At 35.6% G+C, this 21,346-nt stretch overlaps 1 protein-coding gene across 1 annotated transcript; it reads right to left on the bottom strand.

The window, feature by feature from the left end:
- Positions 1-958: 958 nt before the first annotated feature.
- Positions 959-20,743, bottom strand: LOC141344824 (CREB-regulated transcription coactivator 1-like). Its single transcript, XM_073849723.1, has 14 exons — positions 20,618-20,743; positions 18,078-18,194; positions 17,846-17,983; positions 17,226-17,287; positions 16,998-17,092; positions 16,771-16,856; positions 16,649-16,692; positions 16,158-16,369; positions 13,557-13,693; positions 13,249-13,425; positions 10,086-10,190; positions 7,612-7,698; positions 1,650-1,830; positions 959-1,508 (listed from the first exon to the last, which is right to left on the bottom strand). Exons 1-14 carry the CDS (start codon positions 20,741-20,743, stop codon positions 1,303-1,305), a joined length of 1,773 nt encoding a protein of 590 aa, XP_073705824.1. The 3' UTR covers positions 959-1,302.
- Between the last annotated feature and the right edge of the window lie 603 nt (positions 20,744-21,346).

Genomic DNA, 21,346 nt, shown 5'->3' with positions numbered 1-21,346 from the left:
CTTTAAGTTTCTGTTTGTATTTGATAAGACGATGGATTTTCTCAAAAGAAACGGTAAAGGCTCATGAAGTGAGGCTAAAAACACAGCACGCTTCAGTACGTGTAGTAAATGAAACCGTGCGTCTGCGCCATTCATTCACACAGAGATACGCAGAACATGTAGGATTCGTATTTAAATAGTATTTTGCAGCTTAATATTCACAGACACTAGTCCATATCACGTTTTGATTTAAGTGTACTGACCTACTTTAGATTTATTTCATCCAAATTCTGCGACATTACGCTTTATACAGTAAATTATGTTTTTATGACTGGATTCTGCGATCCCGTCAACGTTTTCCTCAATCGCTGAAATCATATGAAAGTGAAAGTCAATCAAGTCCAAAGCAAAACGCTTAGGGCTTTGGACTTCATTGAATTTCACTGTATGTACAAAAACAGTTCTTAAAAATAGTTTTTTCAACAGAAAAATTGTTTCACACAGGTTTGAAACAACACAAGGGTTAGCAAATGATGACTGAACTTTTCATTTTTGGCTAAATAATCCTATTAAACTGTAATGTGTATTTGATATTAAGATTTCCAGTTGTACACTTTTCAACCAGATTAATTTAATCATCCTGAGCCAAACTAGCACTGTACCACTATCTGAGCACGACGTGACAAAACTAGACATCTATAAAACATTACAATCATATGTTCAGACTGCACTGAAGTACATTAGTGTTGATGTGTAAAGATAAACATGTCGCAGGTGCATGAAAACTGCCCTTAAAATGGGGAGGATTAACACTCCTTTTTAACCATTAATGTTTTCACAAGCAAGAAATATTTGTATAGGAAAATAAATTAAAACGATCATACCAAACAATGTTTTTGGTGGCATATGCATGTATAAAAGTGCATAACTTAATATTCGTATTTAAAGAAAAAGGAAAGTAACAGGCATATATGGCAGGCATCAAAGGGGCTTCTACAGGGGATGAAATGGAAGAACACATGTTTGAACATCAAGGGGATCTTATGTAGTGTCGCATTCTCTTATATAGAGCAAAAGGAACCACAATTGCTGAGGTGCGAGTGTATTATCCTAAGAAACGATTGGGCTGCTTGCTCAAAAGGTTGATTCGTTAGATGTGGCAGCACTGCTTTCCCGTTTTTCCCCTAGCATGCTGTGGCAACATTCTCAGCAATCTCTTCCCAGAGGATGGGCTTTGAGAAACAGGGTCAAGTGTCCCCCAGACATGCTGCTTCTCTCACACTGATCTCAAAGAAGGGCAAATGAACATCGTATACCTAAAGATTACAGCCTGTCCATCCGGAAAGCGTCTTCTGTCGCGGGGTCGGCCAAAACCATGTCTGGATCGTTGAGCATGTGCAGGCCATCCAGCGTCAGCGGATCGATTTTCAGCTCATCCAGAGGGAACTGGGAATCTGCGTCAAAGCTCACGTCACCTGTCAGAGAGTTGAAGAACTCTTTGTATAGGCTCAGGGGGGGTTCTCCTGTAACTAGAAGATGGGTAATATAATATGCTAAACTTTTAGAGGGACCTTTTTGATTGCCGGGCTTCACGGCGGCATTGTCAGCAGCACACGTACAGCAGAGCTACATGCAATATTATGCAATATCTTAGTGGGCAGGTGCAATACCTGTGAGAATGATGTTGGGGATGTTCCCATGGCTGCTGTAGCCTAGCTGCTGCGTGTCCTGCAGGTTCCCGTGGCTCCCGGTGAGGTTGAGCATCGCAGCTTGAGAGTAGTTTAGAGTGGATCCCTCAGTGTACAGACTGTTTGAGCTGATGGAATTCTCAATCATGTTGAACTGCTCCAGCTAAAGAATCAAAACAAATTCAATGACTATAAAGTAAAGGTTGATGAAGGCAACAGAAGATAATAATGTTTCTTCCTTTGATTAAGTTAGAATTTAATACAGTGTCCTTGTTAATGGATACATACAAGATCCAAAAATAAACAAATTTTGCATATAATCACACAGAGTCAAACCAAAATTTACATTTTGGTTTAAATCAACATTTCTCAGATTATCACAGTTTATTTGCTATGGTTTAGAAAATGGTAATAAAATATGACTAGAACTCAAAGTAAAACTGTCAGAACAAATTCATCTTGATAATGTCAGATAACTTTTCTTTTACTTTAAAAAAAATAAACCAATAAACCAAAAAATTTAGACAACTGTTAGTATGGCACTATTTATCACTATCAATACTTTGTTGACCAATTACCAAGCAATGCTTAATTTTGTTCAGTCTGTGGTGTAAAAAGATCGCAATAGCAATTAGAAAAACTGTATGATGTAAGATTTTTTGGGTATAATATGTCACAGTTTACTTTATTTTGCTATTCTCACTTACATATGTGAACTACTGTCTTGTACTCACTAGTACTCACTCAGGGTATATGCAGGAATCCTAAAGGTAATTTCAATACCTTTTTAAGACTTTTTAAAGACCTTCTCAGAATATTTTAAGACCTCATCGCCACTTCAAGTTCTAATCAGTATCAAACCTTTAACCTAATAAACAGTTGTAGTTAAATGAATCAATAGAGCACAACCATGCAACAGAACTCAGATCAGCTCGGAAGCTTCACGGTTGTTTTCAGCGACAGGCTTCAGCCACTGTTTAAACTCGTCTTTCTCTAACCAGGAGTACGCAAACTTACATTTTCCCATTTTGCCATCTGTTTCACTCAATGGTTTCGCTACATGTGGAGAGCGTCACATCACCTCCCCGCGTTTGTCGCAAATTACGTGACATCACCCGGACGCACCCCGGCCCGAACCAATCGCGTGGATCGAGCACGCCGTTGTTAATATTAGGAGGAAAATAAATATATTTATGCTTTTTTGGAGTCAAACACTGGACGACGCTTGAACAAAATTTAAGACCTTGTAAAAACGCTATTAAGACTTTTTAATACCTTTTAAGGGCCTTAATTTTCTCATAATTGATTTATCAACTTTTAATACTTTTTAAGACCCCGCGGACAACCCTGTCACTACTCACTAGTTTTGGTTTGACTATATAGAATTTTTTTTAATTATTTAAAGTAATCGATAAATGTATTCAGCATGGGTGCACTGAATTGATCGAGAGTTCTATTTTAAATAAATGTTCTTCTGATCAAAAAATGTATTACAGTTTCTACAAAAATATTAAGCAGCACAACACTGAAAATAATAATAAATGTTTCTTGATCAGCAAATCAGCATATTAAAATAATTTCTGAAGGATCATGTGACATCCAGACATGAGACTGGAGTAATGGCTGCTGAAAATTCAGCTTTGCCATTACAGAAAAAAAAATTACAATTTACAAAATATCCCAATAGAGAGCTGTTATTTTAAATTGAAAATAACAACTGCATTGTTTTTACTGTATTTTTTATTAAATAGATGCAGGCTTTCAGAGCATAAAAAACTCACCCCAAACTTTTGAATGGTAGTTTATATATACACCAGGGTCAGAAATGAATGAGGGCTTATGGCAAAAATGCCACCAAAATGAATATGCCATAAAAATTTAAGACAAAGGGGCCAAAAATGCCCCCGCACAAAGAAACAAGGTATTACGGCTGTTGCGATTAAAATGAAATCAATTCACAGAATTACATTTAGATTTGCTTACTGTTCTGTGCATGTAACCAATCAAATGCGCCAATCAGAGGCACTTGGATAGTGAGGGCTGAAAATTAAAGATGTTCCGATGCCCTATTTCCCTTCCAGATACTGATTCCAATACCTAGGCTCAGGGTATCGGCCAATACTGAGTATTGATCCAATACCTGGGCGTGTATTTGTATATACACCTTCAGATCCTACTAGCCCTGTGTGAACTGATGGAATTATTTTATGGTGGGCTTCAGGCTTATCCTTAATAAAAAATGAACAAATATATACAGTGAACTGGAGTATTTTTATTATCTGACATACATTTGACAGTAATATTTTTTTATAGTTAGCATTACTACTTCTGGTTTTGTGATGTACATCAGCACCGTTTATAACAGAGAATTCTGGGCAGAATTGGAAAGATTCTCACTAGATCTCGCAGCAACCTTATTCATTGTGCAGCGAATTCAAATGCTTCTCACTGGACTTTGTAGCACTAACAGTGTCGCCAAATCAACGAATAAAGCTATTCTGGGCTTCTGCAAGTTTGTTTGCATTGCGGTCCGAGCTGATAAATGGTCAGAGCTGCACAGCTCAAATGTAGCGCGGTTTAGTTTCGCTTTCGCTTCGTTTGCCGTTGGATGTTTCTCATATGCAACAGAAACAGCAGCCCTTATGAGTTGAACAATGCAGTCGTATAAATAGGTCTTGTTTAAGCAAATGGTATCGGATTGGTACGTGGGTTCAAGTATTGGCCGATACCAATGCTACGATTTTTGTGGTGTCGGTGGCATTTTCGATACTAATATCGGAATCGGAACAACTCTACTGAAAATGCTGGAGCTGTTGTTTAGTGCGCACGCTCACAAATTCCCTCATCATAAACAACACAATGCAGATACAATGTACATAAAACATTAATTTTGTAGGTTCAGTAATTATACAACATCATTGACCGACATGTTTGTCTATGAAGCCAGAATGTGACATGCCCAAAATGGAAAAAAACACTTTATATTGTTTTCTATATCAATATTAACAATCACTACAATATAAAGAGCAATAATCAACAATAATGATTTTTGTCATAATATTGCAGTCCCATGAGCTCCTGTTTTTTACGTGTATAATTTAGATACAATTTTAGTCTATTGTTATTGACAACAGTTTAAAATACTGATTAAAGTAATCAGCTAAATGGAAGTATTTAACATTAAAGGAATAGTTCATTTTCAGAACAAAAAATTAGAGATAATGTACTCACCCCCTTGTCTTCCAAGATGTTCATGTCTTTCTTTCTTCAGTCGCAAGGAAATTATGTTTTTTGAGTAAAACATTTCAGGATTTCTCTCCATATAATGGATTTCTATGGTGCCCCTGAGTTTGAACTTCCAAAATGCAGCTTCAAATGGCTCTAAACGATCACAGCCGAGGAAAAAAGGGTCTTTTCTAGCAAAACAATCAGTTATTTTCTAAAAAAAAAAAAATAATAATAATAAATAAATAAAATGCAATTTATATACATTTTAACCTCAAATGCTCTTCTTGTCTAGCTCTGTGTGTACTCTGTGTAGAGATGGTATATAAATTGTGACCCTGGACCACAAAACCAGTCTTAAGTCGCTGGGGTATATTTGTGGCAATAGCCAAAAATACATTGCATGGGTCAAAATTTTAGATTTTTCTTTTATGCCAAAAATCATTAAGAAATTAAGTAAAGTTCATGTTCCATGAAGATTTTTTGTAAAATTCCTACTGTAAACATATCAAAATGTAATTTTTGATTAGTAATATGCATTGTTAAGAACCTAATTTGGACAACTTTAAAGGTGATTTTCTCAGTCTTTTAGATTTTTTTGCATCCTCAGATTTCTGATTTCAAATAGCTGTATCTCGGCCAAATATTGTCCTATCCTAACAAACCATACATCAATGGAAAGCTTATTTATTGAGCTTTCATATGATGTATAAATCTCAATTTTGTCAAATTTAACCTTATGACTGGTTTTGTGGTCCAGGGTCACAATTGTAAATGTTTTTAGAAAATAACCAATCATTTTGCTAGATAAGACCCTTCATCCTCTGCTGGTATCATTTAGAGCCCTTTGAAGCTGCATTTAAACTGCATTTTGAAAGTTCAAACTTGGGGGCACCATAGAAGTGCACTATATGGAGAGAAATTCTGAAATGTTTTGCTCAAAACACCATTTCTTTATGACTGAAGAAAGACATGAACATCTTGGATGACAAGGGGGTGAGTATATTATCTGTTAATTTTTATTCTGAAAGTGAACTACTCCTTTAAAGGCAACATATAGTTTTTATATATAAAAAAAAACAACAACAACAACAACATGTAAATATAAAAATTGCACACACAAATGTAAAAAGAAAAATGCCCCTGAAAATCAAATATTGCCTCTTAAAGGAAAAGTTCATTTCTGACCCTGATATACACACACCTTACCATGTGTATCTTTAATATACATTTATCTGACCTGAACCTGTTTGGCCTTGCAGAACTTGCAAATATTGAAAGAAGCCTTTTAGGATTGAGACTGACTTTGAAGACTGGTTTTGCAACATGGAAATCCGTAACATGTTTCTTTTGTCAGCAGCGATGTTCCTTTTGAATGTATTTATTTATGTAGGTTCCATTTCTTATTATGACATGCAATATTATATCTATTACAATATATCTATATTTATATGAAAGTATTTAAATATTTTCTGAGGAGAGATGGTTTTAGTGGGAATGAGTGATAATGTCATTATTTAAATAGTGTTGCCATTTTAAAAACAAACAGCAGGTAAAGCATGCCTTTGTTTTATTGAACAGATAAGTAAACAGAAACGTGAAGAGGGGAGAGTGTGGGATTTGGGACTGGAACATGACGCAGGGCAGATTCAAATCTATGTCCCTGTGCAGCTCTTTTGTGTTGTAAGCATGCACTTTTCCCACTGAGCAACTATTGAAGAGTAGTTGACAGAAAACCCTTCCCCTGTCATTTCAAAGCTCTCAGCTGCCCTCTAGTGGCTTGTACATGTAAGGAGCAAAGAATGAATTGTTTATAGACAGGTTCACAGACAGAAAATGCACTACAATATTATATTTATGTGACTGGTGGCCAGTGTTGGGGAGTAACTAGTTACATGCAACAGGCATTTTTTATTATGGATAGATGCACTTTATTGGACTTGTTTTGGACTGCTGAAGAGAAACACCCACCCATTGCTATTTTAAAGCTAGAAAAAGCCAGAACAATTTTTAATACAACTCTGATTAAATTAGTCTGAAAGAAGGAAATCATATACACCTAGGATGCCATGAGGGTGAGTAAATAATGGGCTAATTTTCATTTTTGGGTGAACTAACCCTTTAAATTAGTTACTTATAAAAAAAAAAGTTAACGATTACCAAATTTCTTTCCCAAATTGCATTAACTGCTCTAAAACTTGAGACACCAATGTTTCAGGAGTTTAGGACACAGAATAGGACACATGCTCATTCGATAACTGTTGTATTTCCTATGTAGGTTTATTTAAATGCTTTTTTTAAGATTGACTGTTTTTTCCAAGGCATTATCAGATGCCAAAAACAGTATCAGCTATTAAACTATATCTAACCTCAGAATGATCTTACAGTAAAAAGGTGCTAAAGTCTGATTTTGCAGTGGCTGTACTGTACTTTGAAGTCTGACAATAATCAGTGTTGAATACTAGTGTAAGGTTAACCCGGCCTGCTTTAAATGTTTGAAAACATTTAATAGAAATGTAGAAAAGTAATTACTACTCTAATAAAGTAATTGAAAGTTACACTACTTATTACATTTTAAATAGGGTCACTTGTAATTTATAACCCACTACATTTCCAAAGTAACCTTTCCAACACTGTAAGTGGCTTAAAATCTTCCAGATGAGCTACAGCAGTTCAGGTACGATTCTAGTTATTTATACCGCAGACAAAATGAGCTCACCTGCTGAGACAAAGCGCTGGTCTGCCGAGGGGACAGCTGCTGGTCGTAAAAGGCATCGCCAAAGACACTTCCGAGAATGGATGAGTGCTAAAACAAGAACACATTACAAATAACCATCTATGAAAAGGCTAAAGATAATCACAACAAATCACTTACAAAGGCTCTAAAACAATGTACTTAGCCCATGAGAGGATCTAAATCCACTAAACATTCTGCGTCACAATTCATGATGCAAGATGACAACACTTTCTTTATCACATTCTATATCACCATGTTTGACATAAAGACATTTTGACTTATTTCAAACATAAAAATATGTTGCAAGTGTACTCTACAGAAATGTAACACCTTGTTAAAGCAACAGATGAACAAAAACCTAAGCCTAAATATCTTAAAAACTAAGATCACAAAATGGCTTTTAGAGAATAAGAGGAAGGAGCTGCACACAGTGCAAGGACTCTGGAGCAACAGCAAAGATAGGAGTGTCCAAACCTGTTTCTGGAGGGACACTGTCCTGCAAAATTTAGCTCCAACCCCCAATTAAACACACCTGAATCAGCTAATCACTAGAAACTTCCAGACAAGTGTGTTGGAGCTAGACTTTGCAGGATGTTGGCCCTCCAGAAGCAGGATTGGACACTCATGGCCAAATGCTAAGTGACTAAAAGAATATAGATTTTCAGACTATATAATTCTGTGTGTTGTATTTTCAACTAGCACAGGATATCTAACCTTTTTCAGATCCATTATTGGATAAAGACAGAGCAGAGATACCCTGATACATATTGTATAAAACATGCATATTGCATTTTAGTTGGAAAAATGACATGCATATAGTACATTTACAATTTTAAGTACAATTGTAATTTACTTAAAAAATGTGTTTACACAACCAGTCAAAAGTTTTTGAACAGTAAGATTTTTAATGTTTTTTAAGTATCTTATGCCCACCAAGCCTGCATTTATTTGATCCAAAATACAGCAAAAGCAGTAATATAGCAAAATATTTTTACTATTTAAAATGACTATTTGAATCTATTTTAAAATATAATTTATTCATGTGATCACAGCTAAATTTTTAGCATCATTACTACAGTCTTCAGTGTCACATGATGCTTCAGAAATCATTCTAATATGCTGATTTGCTGTTCAAGAAACATTTTTTTATTATTAATATTTAAAACAGTTGAGTACATTTTTTCAGGATTGTTGGATGAAAAGATCGATCCAAAAATCAGCATTTATCTGAAATAAAAGGTTTTTGTAACATTTTACACTATACCATTCAAAAGCTTGGAGTAAAAGTATTCAAATTAATACTTTTATTTAGCATGGATGCTTAAAATTGATCAAAAGTGACGATAAAGACATTTAGAATGGTTACAAAAGATTTCCATTTCAGATAAATGCTGTTCTTCTGAACTTTCTATTCATCAAAGAAACCTGAAAAAAATCTACTTAGCTGTTTTCAACATAACAATAATAAAAAAATAAATAAAAATTTGAGCAGCAAATCAGCATATAAGAATGATTTCTGTGGATCATGTGACACTGAAGCCTGGAGTAATGATGCAAAAAATTCAGATTTGAAATCAGGAATAAATTACATTTTAAAATATATTCAAATAGAAAAATTTATTAAAACATATACTGTTTTTTGCTGTACTTCGAATCAAATAAATGCAGGCTTTGTGAGCAGAAGAGACTTCTTTAAAATAAAAACATTAAAAACTTACTGTTCAAAAACCTTTGACTGGTAGTGTAGGTTGTAGAGCCATTATTGATCTATAAAGTAATTTACTTGTACATTTTTAATGTTAATGAAATACTGTTTTTTAAACATCTTTCTTTCTTTCTTTTTTTCACAAACACAAGGAAAGGTCTGCACTCTGAAAAATGTCTTGTCTCTGAATCATTAGAAAGGCTTTTGGCTGAAGCGGCGTTTTTTAATATTCCTGCTCCAAAATAATAATTAGACATTTTTATCTCTTTTTTTGTGAGTGAGGCAGTTTCTTGGCCTTGACACCTGAATTGCCTGGTAGATTGTGGTGAATATGTCTGCATTTTTGCTACACAAAAGTCAAATTTTTAAATATTACTATCCAAATCTCTAGTTATTTCATGATTCAAACCATTTGTATTAAACATTCTCAAAGGACAATTATTTTTATCATACTGACACAACGATTAATTTTTCTCAAAATGCACAATATGCACATGATCCAGTGAAAGGATGCATAACAGCGATGGCAATTTGACTATGGCGTACATTAAAATTGGCCTGTATCGCTAATCAGCATGATACACAGAACGAGTAAGTGGTGCTCAGACACACAGCGAAGCAGCCGGGATCGGAGAGACTGGGAGACACGACTGGACTAGGACACACAGAGCGGCTAAAGGGACAGGCTCCAGATCGGCTCCAAACAAAACAAACTACAGGAGGAAGCAGCGGCTGCTGGATTCGCCCTTACTTGAGGCGAGCCCCCCGGAGAGAAGCCTTGATTGGAGACCGGAGAGGTTGGAGACTGATTGGCCGAAGACCCCACCCTACAGCGGTACTGCTGGAGGGAAGCAGCCTACATGGGACAACACCAAGTTAGACCAGCAGAGCCCCTGTAGGGGACCTCTGACTCAGGGTATGTGGCCTGTGGCTCTCAAGTAACAAGTTATGTTGACATTGTGTCTGCTTACTCTGTCATGTAAACTCTGCAGCCAGGACATTTTTACTAGGACATCAGCTAAATGACCTTGTTATTACAAGACCACTGATTTTTTTTATATATAGAAATATATGGAAATACTGATATTTTTAAGTCTTTACATGATAGTATGATCATCCAGGTTTCTTCATTTTGTCAAGATTGAGATGGTGTTAAATACAGAAAAAGCTGAGAACTTAACTAAAAAAAGAAAACAGCTTGTTAAAATTCATTACCTGTACTACCAGTCAAATGGCTGGACAGGTTTAAAATGTATTGTTTGATCTAAAGATCTAAAGGCCTATCATACATGCTTGAAATAAATATTACAGATTATTTAAAGTTTGTCTAAATACTCTACTGTTCAAACATTTGGGTCAGTAAAAAATGCAACAACTGACACGTTGAAGGCCAAGAAAGGTAGCAAAGACATAGTTAAAGTCCATGTTAAAGTCAGTGGTTCAACTTTAATTTTATGAAGCTACGATAATACTTTTTGTGCACAAAGAAAACAAAAATAAGGACTTTATTTGAACCAGAATATACAGACCATGAACTAAAAAAGTTGGACATTCTACGTCAGAACGGAAGAGAAGAAATTGTTGAATTAAGTTGTTATTTTAGTTTCCTTTGCACACAAAACGTATGCTCGTAGCTCTTGGATTTCATTAGAAATATCTTAATTTGTGTTCTGAAGATGAACGAAGGTCTTACAAGTTTGAACAACACTACAGTCGTGGCCAAAAGTTTTGAGAATGACACAAATATTAGTTTTCACAAAGTTTGCTGCTAAACTGCTTTTAGATCTTTGTTTCAGTTGTTTCTGTGATGTACTGAAATATAATTACGAGCACTTCATACGTTTCAAAGGCTTTTATCGACAATTACATGACATTTATGCAAAGAGTCAGTATTTGCAGTGTTGGCCCTTCTTTTTCAGGACCTCTGCAATTCGACTGGGCATGCTCTCAATCAACTTCTGGGCCAAATCCTGACTGACAGCAACCCATTCTCTTCCATAATCACTTCTTGGAGTTTGTCAGAATTAGTGGGTTTTTGTTTGTCCACCCGCAGCTGAATCCTCTTTAGGAGACGATCCTGGCGCTTGCTGGACTTTCTTGGACGCCCTGAAGCCTTCTTAACAAGAATTGAACCTCTTTCTTGAAGTTCTTCATGATCCTATAAATTGTTGATTTAGGTGCAATCTTAGTAGCCACAATATCCTTGCCTGTGAAGCCATTTTTATGCAACGCAATGATGGCTGCACGCGTTTCTTTGCAGGTCACCATGGTTAACAATGGAAGAACAATGATTTCAAGCATCACCCTCCTTTTAACATGTCAAGTCTGCCATTCTAACCCAATCAGCCTGACATAATGATCTCCAGCCTTGTGCTGTTCAACATTCTCACCTGAGTTAACAAGACGATTACTGAAATGATCTCAGCAGGTCCTTTAATGACAGCAATGAAATGCTTTTTTCGGGATTAAGTTAATTTTCATGGCAAAGAAGGACTATGCAATTCTGATCACTCTTCATAACATTCTGGAGTATATGCAAATTGCTATTATAAAAACATAAGCAGCAACTTTTCCAATTTTCCAATATTTATGTAATTCTCAAAACTTTTGGCCACGACTGTACATACTTTTTATTGCTATTTTCTACATTTGCATATAATGATTAAGTATGCCCAAACATTTGACTGGTACAGTATTTGTTATCATTGTCAATATAATTAAACCCTTTAGCGCCATGTATGATCTGAATAACAGATCATACAGTTGAGATCAAAAGTTTACATCCCCCTTTCAGAATCTGCAAAATGTTAATTATTTTACAAAAATAAGAGGAATCATACAAAATGCATGTTGTTTATTTATTACTGACCTGAATAAGATATTTTACATTAAAGATGTTAATGTGAGATGTTAAAGAGATGTTACATACCGTTTACAAGAGAAAATAAGTTGAATTTATAAAAATTACCCTGTTCAAAAGTTTACATCCCCTTGTTTTTTCACATTGTGTTGTTACCTGAATGATCCACAACTTTTTTGTTTGTTTGTTTAGTGATAGTTGTTCATGAGTCATTTGTTTGTCCTGAACAGTTAAACTGCCTGCTGTTCTTTAGAAAAATCATTCAGGTCTCATAAATTATTTGGTTTTCCAGCATTTTTGTGTATTTGAACCCTTTCCAACAATAACCGTATGATTTTGAGATCCATCTTTTCACACTGAGGACACCTGAGGGACTCATATGCAGTTATTACAGAAGGCTCAAATGCTCACTGGTGCTCCAGAAGGAAAAGCTATGCATTAAGAGTTAAGAATTTGAAGATCAGGGTAAATTTTACTTATTTTGTCTTCTGGGAAACATGTAACTATCTTCTATAGCCTCTGGAGGGCAGTACTAAATGAAACAATATGATATTTATGCAAAATAAGAAAAATGTACACATCTCCATTCTGTTCTTAATGCATGTTTTTTTTCCTTCTGAAGCACCAGTGAGCATTTGAAACTTCTGTAATAGTTGCATATGAGTCCCTCAGTGTGAAAAGATGGATCTCAAAATCATACAGTCATTGTGGGAAAAGGTTCAAATACACAAAAGCTGGAAAACCAAAGAATTTGTTGGACCTGAAGGATTTTTCCGAAGAACAGCAGGCAGTTTAACTGTTCAGGACAAACAAGGAACTTGTGAACAACTATCACTAAACAAAAATTATTCAGGTGGATTATTCAGGTAATAAAGTATTAGGAATCATGGGGATGTATTCTAAATAAACAATAACATGCATTTTGTATGATCCTCCTTATTTTGGTCAAATGATTAACATTGTGCAGATTGAACTTTTGACCTCAACTGTACATACCCAAGATCTAGGAATCCACTGCAGACCTACGGAGCTGAGCATTAAGATGTGACCTTACCGTGTTGATATCAATGCCCACAGAGGTTTGTGTCTGGCTGCCTGAGACAGGTGGCAGCTGGGTGTTCTGCTGGAGCTGAGAAAGCCCACCGACCCCCTGCGTCTGTGTGGACGGCTGACTGAAGAAAGCATACTGAGCCAACTGCTGCTCCAGCGTCATGGCGTCTATCGCCACCGCCTATTCAACACAGATCCAGATTGAGACAGTCTTTTAGCATCGGAGTGATTAGATTAGCATTTAATGTTCTGTCTGAAACATTAGTTTAAATCAGTCCTTGTCAGCAGCTGAAGGAATTACAGCAGTGTTACCTGTGCTAGAGAGAGTGGAGGAGAGAGGGTGGGCGACATCTGCTGAAGACTCGGGTGCTGCTGGGAGTCTGTGTTGAGGATCAGAGGAACTACATTCTCATGCCTGCGCTGAACGCTCATTGTCGATGTGGGCTGGGCTGATGAGAGTAATGGGTGGAATAAAGTAGCATATTGACTTCAATCCTTTAGACATATATGATAATGTCTACATTAACACTCATTTACAGTTTAAGATAACATCATGTTATTAAAGGGATAGTTCACCCAAAAAAAAAAAAAAAATTCTGTCATTAATTACTCACCCTCATGTCGTTCCAAACCTGTAAGACCTTCATTCATCTTCAGAACACAAATTAAGCTATTTTTGATGAAATCAGAGAGCTTTCTGCATTTGCATAGACAGCAATGCAATTACTTATTAATTAACTTTGCATTCTTTGAACACAAAATCTATTTTCATAACATCATCAATTTACGGTTGAACCGCAGTGCATCTCAAACAGAGGGTCCACTAGGGGGCCTCAGCAAATTTCAAAGGGGGCCTCAAGATAACTAAAAGGGATACTTCACCCAAAAAAATTAATTACTAACACTCATCTCATTCAAAACCCATCAGACCTTCTTTGTTCAACTTTGAAACACAAATTAATCTATTTTTTATAAAATCAGAGAGCTTTCTGACCCTGCATAGACAGCAAACCAACTGACGCATTCAAGGCCCAGAAAGGTAATAAGGACATTGTTAAATAGCCCATGTGGCATCAGTGGTTCAATCATAATTTTATGAAGTTACAAGAATACTTTTTGTGTGCAAAAAAATAATAATAATGACTTTCTTCAACAATTTCTTCTGTTCCATGTCAGTCTTTGGCGCGTTCACAAGAGTACCACGATGCACGTCTGTGGTGCTGCTGACGAAGGGGCCAGCATTTGGAATGACATGGGGGTAAGGAATGACAGAATTTTCATTTTTGGGTGAACTAACTCTTTAAAATGACTTAAAAGAACATCAACAAGCATTTATTTAAGCTAAAACAACTTAAAATATTTTAGTTTTTAAAAGTTTAAAAAGCTTTTTTCTTTGAAGAAATGATATTTCCACAGTCAAAAACCTGGATATATGACGTAGCCTAATTTTAAAAGTGTGATTTCTATATATCATACAAATAAAATCTTAAAACTCTGTGGGCATTTTTATAAACGATATACATTTTTTTTTATTTATCCCAAGCTTTAAATTATTTCACTATGCAAAAATTGAGAGTAAAAACAACTAAACAAAAAGACAATCTTTCTCCTAACATATTTTATCAAGATAGCAAATTAATGCTATTGTTAGTTTAAGATTTTATCACCTTCATCACTAAACAAAGTCAAACCTAGGTAGGAAAGACTTTGAAATTGTTATCCATGTTTGGTAACACATTTACTTTAAGGTGTCCTTGTTACATGTTACACGTACTTACTAGTATAACAATTAATTATGTTTAATACATGCAAGTAACCCTAACCAAACCCTAATCATTTAGTAAGTACATGTAGTTAATTAATATTACTCCGTACTTAATTGTAAAATTACAATGTAACAAGGACACCTTGAAATAAAGTGTAACCCCATGTTTTTATCTTGTCATGGCTTGACTGTTATAATTTGTTGTTTTATGTGTAGACTCTCACTTCCATTTCCATCTTCAAACGGTCCAAAATGTGGCTGCTCGTTTGCTCATGGGAAGTAAACGGAATCATATTACACCCATCTTATGCTCTTTGCATTGGCTAGCAGTTCAATACCATATTGATTTTTTAAACATTTGCAATTTAATAATTTAGCCCCCCAATGCTTCTCAAACATAATCCTTCCTCATAATCTCAATAGATTGTTTACACCATTACCTGATAGAGCTGTTCCCATGGTCTCAAACTTTTCTGCTTTAACTTCTTTTAACTAAGTTTATATACTATGTACAGCACTTTGGTCAACCAAAGTTGTTTTAAATGTGTTACAGAAATAAATACAAACTTGAAAGTAAAAAAAAATCATGTAAATTCATTGGTTAAACAGAGTGGGATCCCTGAAAAACAGTCAGCTCTTATTGGGTGATAAGGAAGAGAAGAAATTGCTGAATAAAGTTGTTCTTTTGGTTTTCTTTGTGCACATAAAGTATTCTTGTAGCTTCATAACATTACAGTTGAACCACTGAGGTCACATGGACTTTTTAACAATATTAACAATCTTCTTACTACCTTTCTGGGCCTTGAACGTGTCAGTTGCTTTGCTGTCTATGCAGTGTCAAAAAGCTCTCGAATTTCATCAAAAATATCTTAGTTTGTGTTCCAAAGATGAACAAAGGTCTTGAGGGTTTGGAACGTCATGAGGGGGAGTAATTAATGACAGAATTTTTGTTTTTAGGTGAACTATCCCTTTAAAATTTCTGAAATTCTGAAAATTATTATTTTAGCTAGTTATATCTATGGACACTCTTTTCAGAACTTGTCATTATAGCAGATGTACCAGTGGAAACATATTAACCTCCATGGGGGGGTCTTATGGTCAAAAGGATTGAGAACCACTGTCCTAATGCATATGCTTGGGAGAATCACCTTGGCTGGCCGACGTGAGGCCCATGTGAGTGTTGGCCAGGTTGCCAGTGCTGTTGGAGGCACTGAGAGAGGATGTGGAGTCATCAGGGTCCAGGGGTGTGGGGAGAGGAGGGGGAATCTGGATGTTGGTCAGGTCTGGCAGAGAGCCGCCCGTGTTGTGCGCCGCTGGGATTAGAGATGCAGTCATTTCCTGATCTGGAGATGGAAATATGCTGGGGAAATGACATGAGGGACGTTAGAAGGAACTGGGATAAATAGATATAGTCCACAGAAAAAGACCATTGCATGGATTATGATGTGATAAAACAAGGCTGTTATAAAGGAGTAGATATGACTGGATGGCTGTTGGGTTGGGATAATAAAGGGGTAATTGTTTGCACAAATGACCTTGACTCTTCAATCTCCAAATGATAAGTACTGAACCCGTCCTTGTATTCACCTACTTTATACTATCAGCATCAAATAAGAAAACCCTGTGAAACCACACTTACTTGATTCCAGGTATCTTGTTTGATTTGGGCCTTGGTGAAGTAGTCTATGAAAAAACGATAAATACTTCAATAATAAGAGATTCCAATTAATTCATATAGAAGAAGTCTGTTTCTAAATGTACCTTTCTGTGATCCCATATCTGCCTTTGATCTTCCTTGTCCATGTCACTTTCAGGTTCCCCTGTTCCTGGCATAGTGAAAAGAAGAACTAGTACATAGAGAGGGATGAAATCATATGCTGAAACAAGTGTAGGAAAACATCAACAGGATATAGTTCACTGCAACATTTAGCCTTATTGATAAGAGCATTTAATAGATCATACAGCAATAAAATAAACATTGCATCAACCTTGTTTTGGCTGCAAATCTTGAGACCCTCCTGCAAATGCATCTTGTGGGTTTGGGTTCAAAGTGCTCTGGTGCAGGGCAGAGTCTGAGTTGGTCCTACAGAACAATATTTGATTTAATATAGCTATGAAAAATAACAATTGACATGCCATTTTAACAGCTATGATTCCTGCACATATTTACAGTCTTCAGCACATGCAAGCAGACTGTGTTGAGTATAAACTCTCACCTCCTCCAGCTGGTATCAGGTGGGGGTGACAGATACACCGAGGCATACGGACAGCTATCAATGTGAGATTCAACATTAAGGACTTCATAATGTCAGAATAAGGAAATCGCAGACATTCAAACAAATATTTTACCCTGGACCACAAAAACAGTCATGAGGGTCCATTTTTTGAAATTGAGATTTATACATTATCTGAAATTATGTAAATGAATAAGCTTTCCACTGATATATTGTTTGTTAGGATAGCACAATATTTGTTCGAGATACAACTATTTGTAAATCTGGAATCTTAGGGTTTTGAGAAAATCGCCTTTAGGTTGTTCAAATGAAGTTCTTAGCCATGCATAATACTATTCAAAAATAAGGTTTTAATATATTTATGGTAGGAAATTTACAAAATATCTTAATGGAACATGATCTTTACTTAATACCCTAATGATTTTTGGCATAAAATAAATAATTTTGACCCATACAATGTATTTTTGGCTATTGCTACAAATATCCCTGTGCCACTTAATACTGGCTTTGTGGTCCAGGGTCGCATATGCTTTTGTTTGCCATGCAGACCCATATGGTGCAATAATTCTGTCTGCATTCATGAGTAGGCTTATTAAGGATATTTGACGACCATGTTTGTCCACAGAGAGGGGTCTGCGGTGTGGCGACGTGATGCGATTCCTGTCCCGATAGACCCTGTCTACTAGCCCATGGTGACGAGTTGTTCTGCTTGTGTCCAGTCCTGAATTCTGAAAAGGTGTCTGAGGAAAACCAACAAATTTGAAGACGTCAGTACACAACTTGCATTCCACATATCTATTTATATTAAATTTCACCTGTGAATGTGCGTCTCACCTGAAAGGGAAGGTCAATAGTGGTGTTTCCAATCTGATTGACGTTTGGCAAAGAGCCGCCATAGTACTGCCCTCGGTTCTGCCCGAGCTGTAAATACTGATTCTTCTGTAATTGTAACTGCATAAAAACAACAACCAATAAAACTGTGAGACATTATATAAGTGAAATTACCAAAAAGGGCTTCTGATTATAAATCACCATTGTGTTTAAGTAAATACACAAGAAAGGAAACCTTGCAAGGATAACTGTAACAATAACTATATTAACATACACATCAATGCATGAAAACATTCTGTTTATTATAAATGTGTGCTGCAATTATGTCGGCTTTTGCTTTAAATGCTCAAACTCTTTAAAGTCGGGTCGATTCTTATTAGCTGTCAATATTGTTCATCAGCTGAAAAAAAATGTGATTCCAAAAATATTATTACTCCATGTAGTTCTCATTATAGCTGTCATTTGGACTTTACTCTCAATTAATTAGAACTATTATTAAAAAATATATATATATTGTTACTGTCCAAAATGTTCTGCCTAAAGCTTCAAAATATATTCCAGCCACTATTTATTCCAGCTCTCTGTGTCTTTATAGTTACATCGGATGTCAAGAATGAAAGAGAAATGGATATACACTAGCAGTCAAAAGTTTTTGATATTTTTTTTTAAGAATTCTCTTTTGCTCGCCAAGCCTGCATCTGTTTGATCCAAAGTACAGCAAAAGCAGTAATATTGTGAAATATTTTTATTTAAAATAATTGCTTTCTATTTGATTTTTTTAATGTAATTTATCCCTGTGATCAAAGCTGAATTTTCAGCATCATTACTCCAGTCTTCAGTGTCACATGATCCATCAAAAATCATTCTAATATGCTGATTTGCTGTTCAACAAACATTATTATTATTATTATTATTATTATTATTATTATCAATATTTAAAACAGTTATAATACTTTATTTAGAAAGGAGGCTTTTAAATGATCTTTTAAAATGATATTTCAAAAGTGATGATAAAGACATTTATAATGTTACAAAAGATAAATGCTGTTCTTCTGAACTTTCTATTCATCAAAGAAACCTGAAAAAAATCTACTCGGCTGTTTTCAACATAATAATAATAGTAATAATAATAACACTACTAACAATAAATGTTTTTGAGCAGCAAATCAGTATATTAGAATGGTTTCTAAGTGATAATGTGACTGGAGTTATGATACTAAAAATTCTGCTTTGAAATTACAGAAATAAATTACAGAAATATATTAAAATAGAAAACAGTTATTTTAAATAATAAAAATAGTTAACAATTTACTGTTTTTACTGTACTTTGGATCAAATAAATGCAGGCTTGGTAAGCAGAAGAGACTTTAAAAACATTAAAAGTCTAAAAAACTTTTGAATGCTGCTAGTAGCTGCCATTCGGACTTCACTATTCTCAATTAATTAGAGCTATTAATAAAATGTACTGTTATTGTCAAAACATTTCCAAATAAAAGTCCTGAACAAGCTGTCCAATATATTTTAGCTACTATTTATTCCAGGTCTCTCTTTTTAGTTACATCTGATGTCAAGAACTCACAAACATTACAAACGGATATAAAATCAGCAACAATTTTAGAAAATAACCAAAAATCAAAGTAGTAGGAATTTGGATTTAACAACTTGATATTGATATTAAAACTGACATATGTTATCATGAATTTGCCACAGCTTTTATATAATGGTAGAAAGAGAACATTCAAACACTGGGTGAAAGTGACAACTGATTCCAGAGAGTTACAACTAAGAAATGCTATTTATTGAAAAAAGCAAGTACTTTAATTAATTATTAAAACGCTTTTGTCTAATGGGACTTAAAATAAGAAGTACAGCATAACGATTGATACTAAAGCAGGCAGCAACAAGAAGTGCAATAAAAAAGTTCCAAAATTGTATAAGAACATACCTAAAAATTAAACAAAAAAAGGTTGTATTTAGTCTGAATCTTGATTGGGATGTTGGTAGCGCACTGCAGGCAATGCCTGTATAATCACAACCCCGGACTCCTTGTTTTGGGCATAAATGCACTGAGCAATAACGCTGAACTGAGTAAATTGTTGTGTTTGGCTTAATTACTCACTAAGATCTTGTAAACATCGATTAAATATTCCGGTTTAACCCTCGGGAACGCATTACACCTGAAATTAATATTTAGAAGCCAAAATGTGTCCAGCACTGAATACGGCCTTGATTGCAGTCCAGCTATAATGGCGAGAGGCTGTAATGTGGCTGTCAAATACACATGCTCAATCCATTCACTCATACACTGCAGCTGTGATCACGGCAACTTTTATAAGGCCTCATCGTGACCGTCTGTTTATTATCAAATACCTCAATGGCGTCCATTGTAAGGTAATCTATAAATCAACGCTACTGGAGAGGGGCGTTTGTTATTGTTTACGTCCAGACAGGCGGGTTCAGTGAGTGTCGTATCAACACAAATTCTGCCGCGCACCTCGAGCTGCTAATGAACGCTGTCACAAGAGAAAAACAGTCACACTTACACGGGCCGCCCGAGTAATACTCAGGTCTTTCATCACCTCCTCGAACGCAGCTGTCTCTTCCGCTTGTTTCTGGTTGTGTAACGCGATCTTCTCGCTGAATTTTCGCGGATTATTCGAGGTCGCCATGTTTCGCTCCTCTTGGGCTCCGCTCTGGTTCAATGAGACGCTGCTGCGTGCGCGCGTCCGTGCGCGTGGGCGTAGTGAACACGCACATCTGGAGTGCGCGAGTGCTCGTCTGTTATACAGAGATTGGAGGATTATGTGGCTGTATTAAGATTAGGAATGGGAATTAGAAATGTAACGATTCTGTTTTTACGGGACTAATCAATAATATGGAAAATTGTCCAATATTTAATACGTTAGAGGAAGAAATATTAGGAAATAATGCAGTTACTGCATTGCCTGTTGTCAGATAATGGGATTTACAGAACAGAACGGATATAACGAATCAATCCAAATGTTGCAAAGACATGACTTTCGTGCAATACTGTGGTCTTCCCTATATAAAAAATACAATATGTATTTTTCATTCTAAATGTCAGATTTTTATTAACATATAACAAACAGTTTATTTATTTCGAGGCAGACGATGAAAGTACAACTTTTTGTTCATAATCAGATAATTCATATGTGTTTTGATTCGCGAAAATGTCTTATACAATACAATTAAATAAACTTAAAATATAGGCTACTTATACTTAAATACAAAGGTGCTTCACGATACCATAT

This window comes from Garra rufa, chromosome 10 (assembly GCF_049309525.1).
Source record: "Garra rufa chromosome 10, GarRuf1.0, whole genome shotgun sequence".
Lineage (NCBI taxonomy): Eukaryota > Metazoa > Chordata > Actinopteri > Cypriniformes > Cyprinidae > Garra > Garra rufa.
The sequence above is the reverse complement of the archived record's forward strand: the minus strand, read 5'-3'. Positions and strand labels throughout refer to the sequence as shown.

Bases quoted from the DNA above. Each gene is read 5' to 3' on its own strand.
- LOC141344824 (XM_073849723.1), bottom strand. From the start codon at position 20,743: ATGGCGACCTCGAATAATCCGCGAAAATTCAGCGAGAAGATCGCGTTA. The intron at 13,426-13,556 runs GTAACACTGCTG...TGTGTTGAATAG, and splicing joins CTCCACTCTCTCTAGCACAG to GCGGTGGCGATAGACGCCAT. The intron at 1,509-1,649 runs GTATTGCACCTG...CCCATCTTCTAG, and splicing joins CCCCAACATCATTCTCACAG to TTACAGGAGAACCCCCCCTG.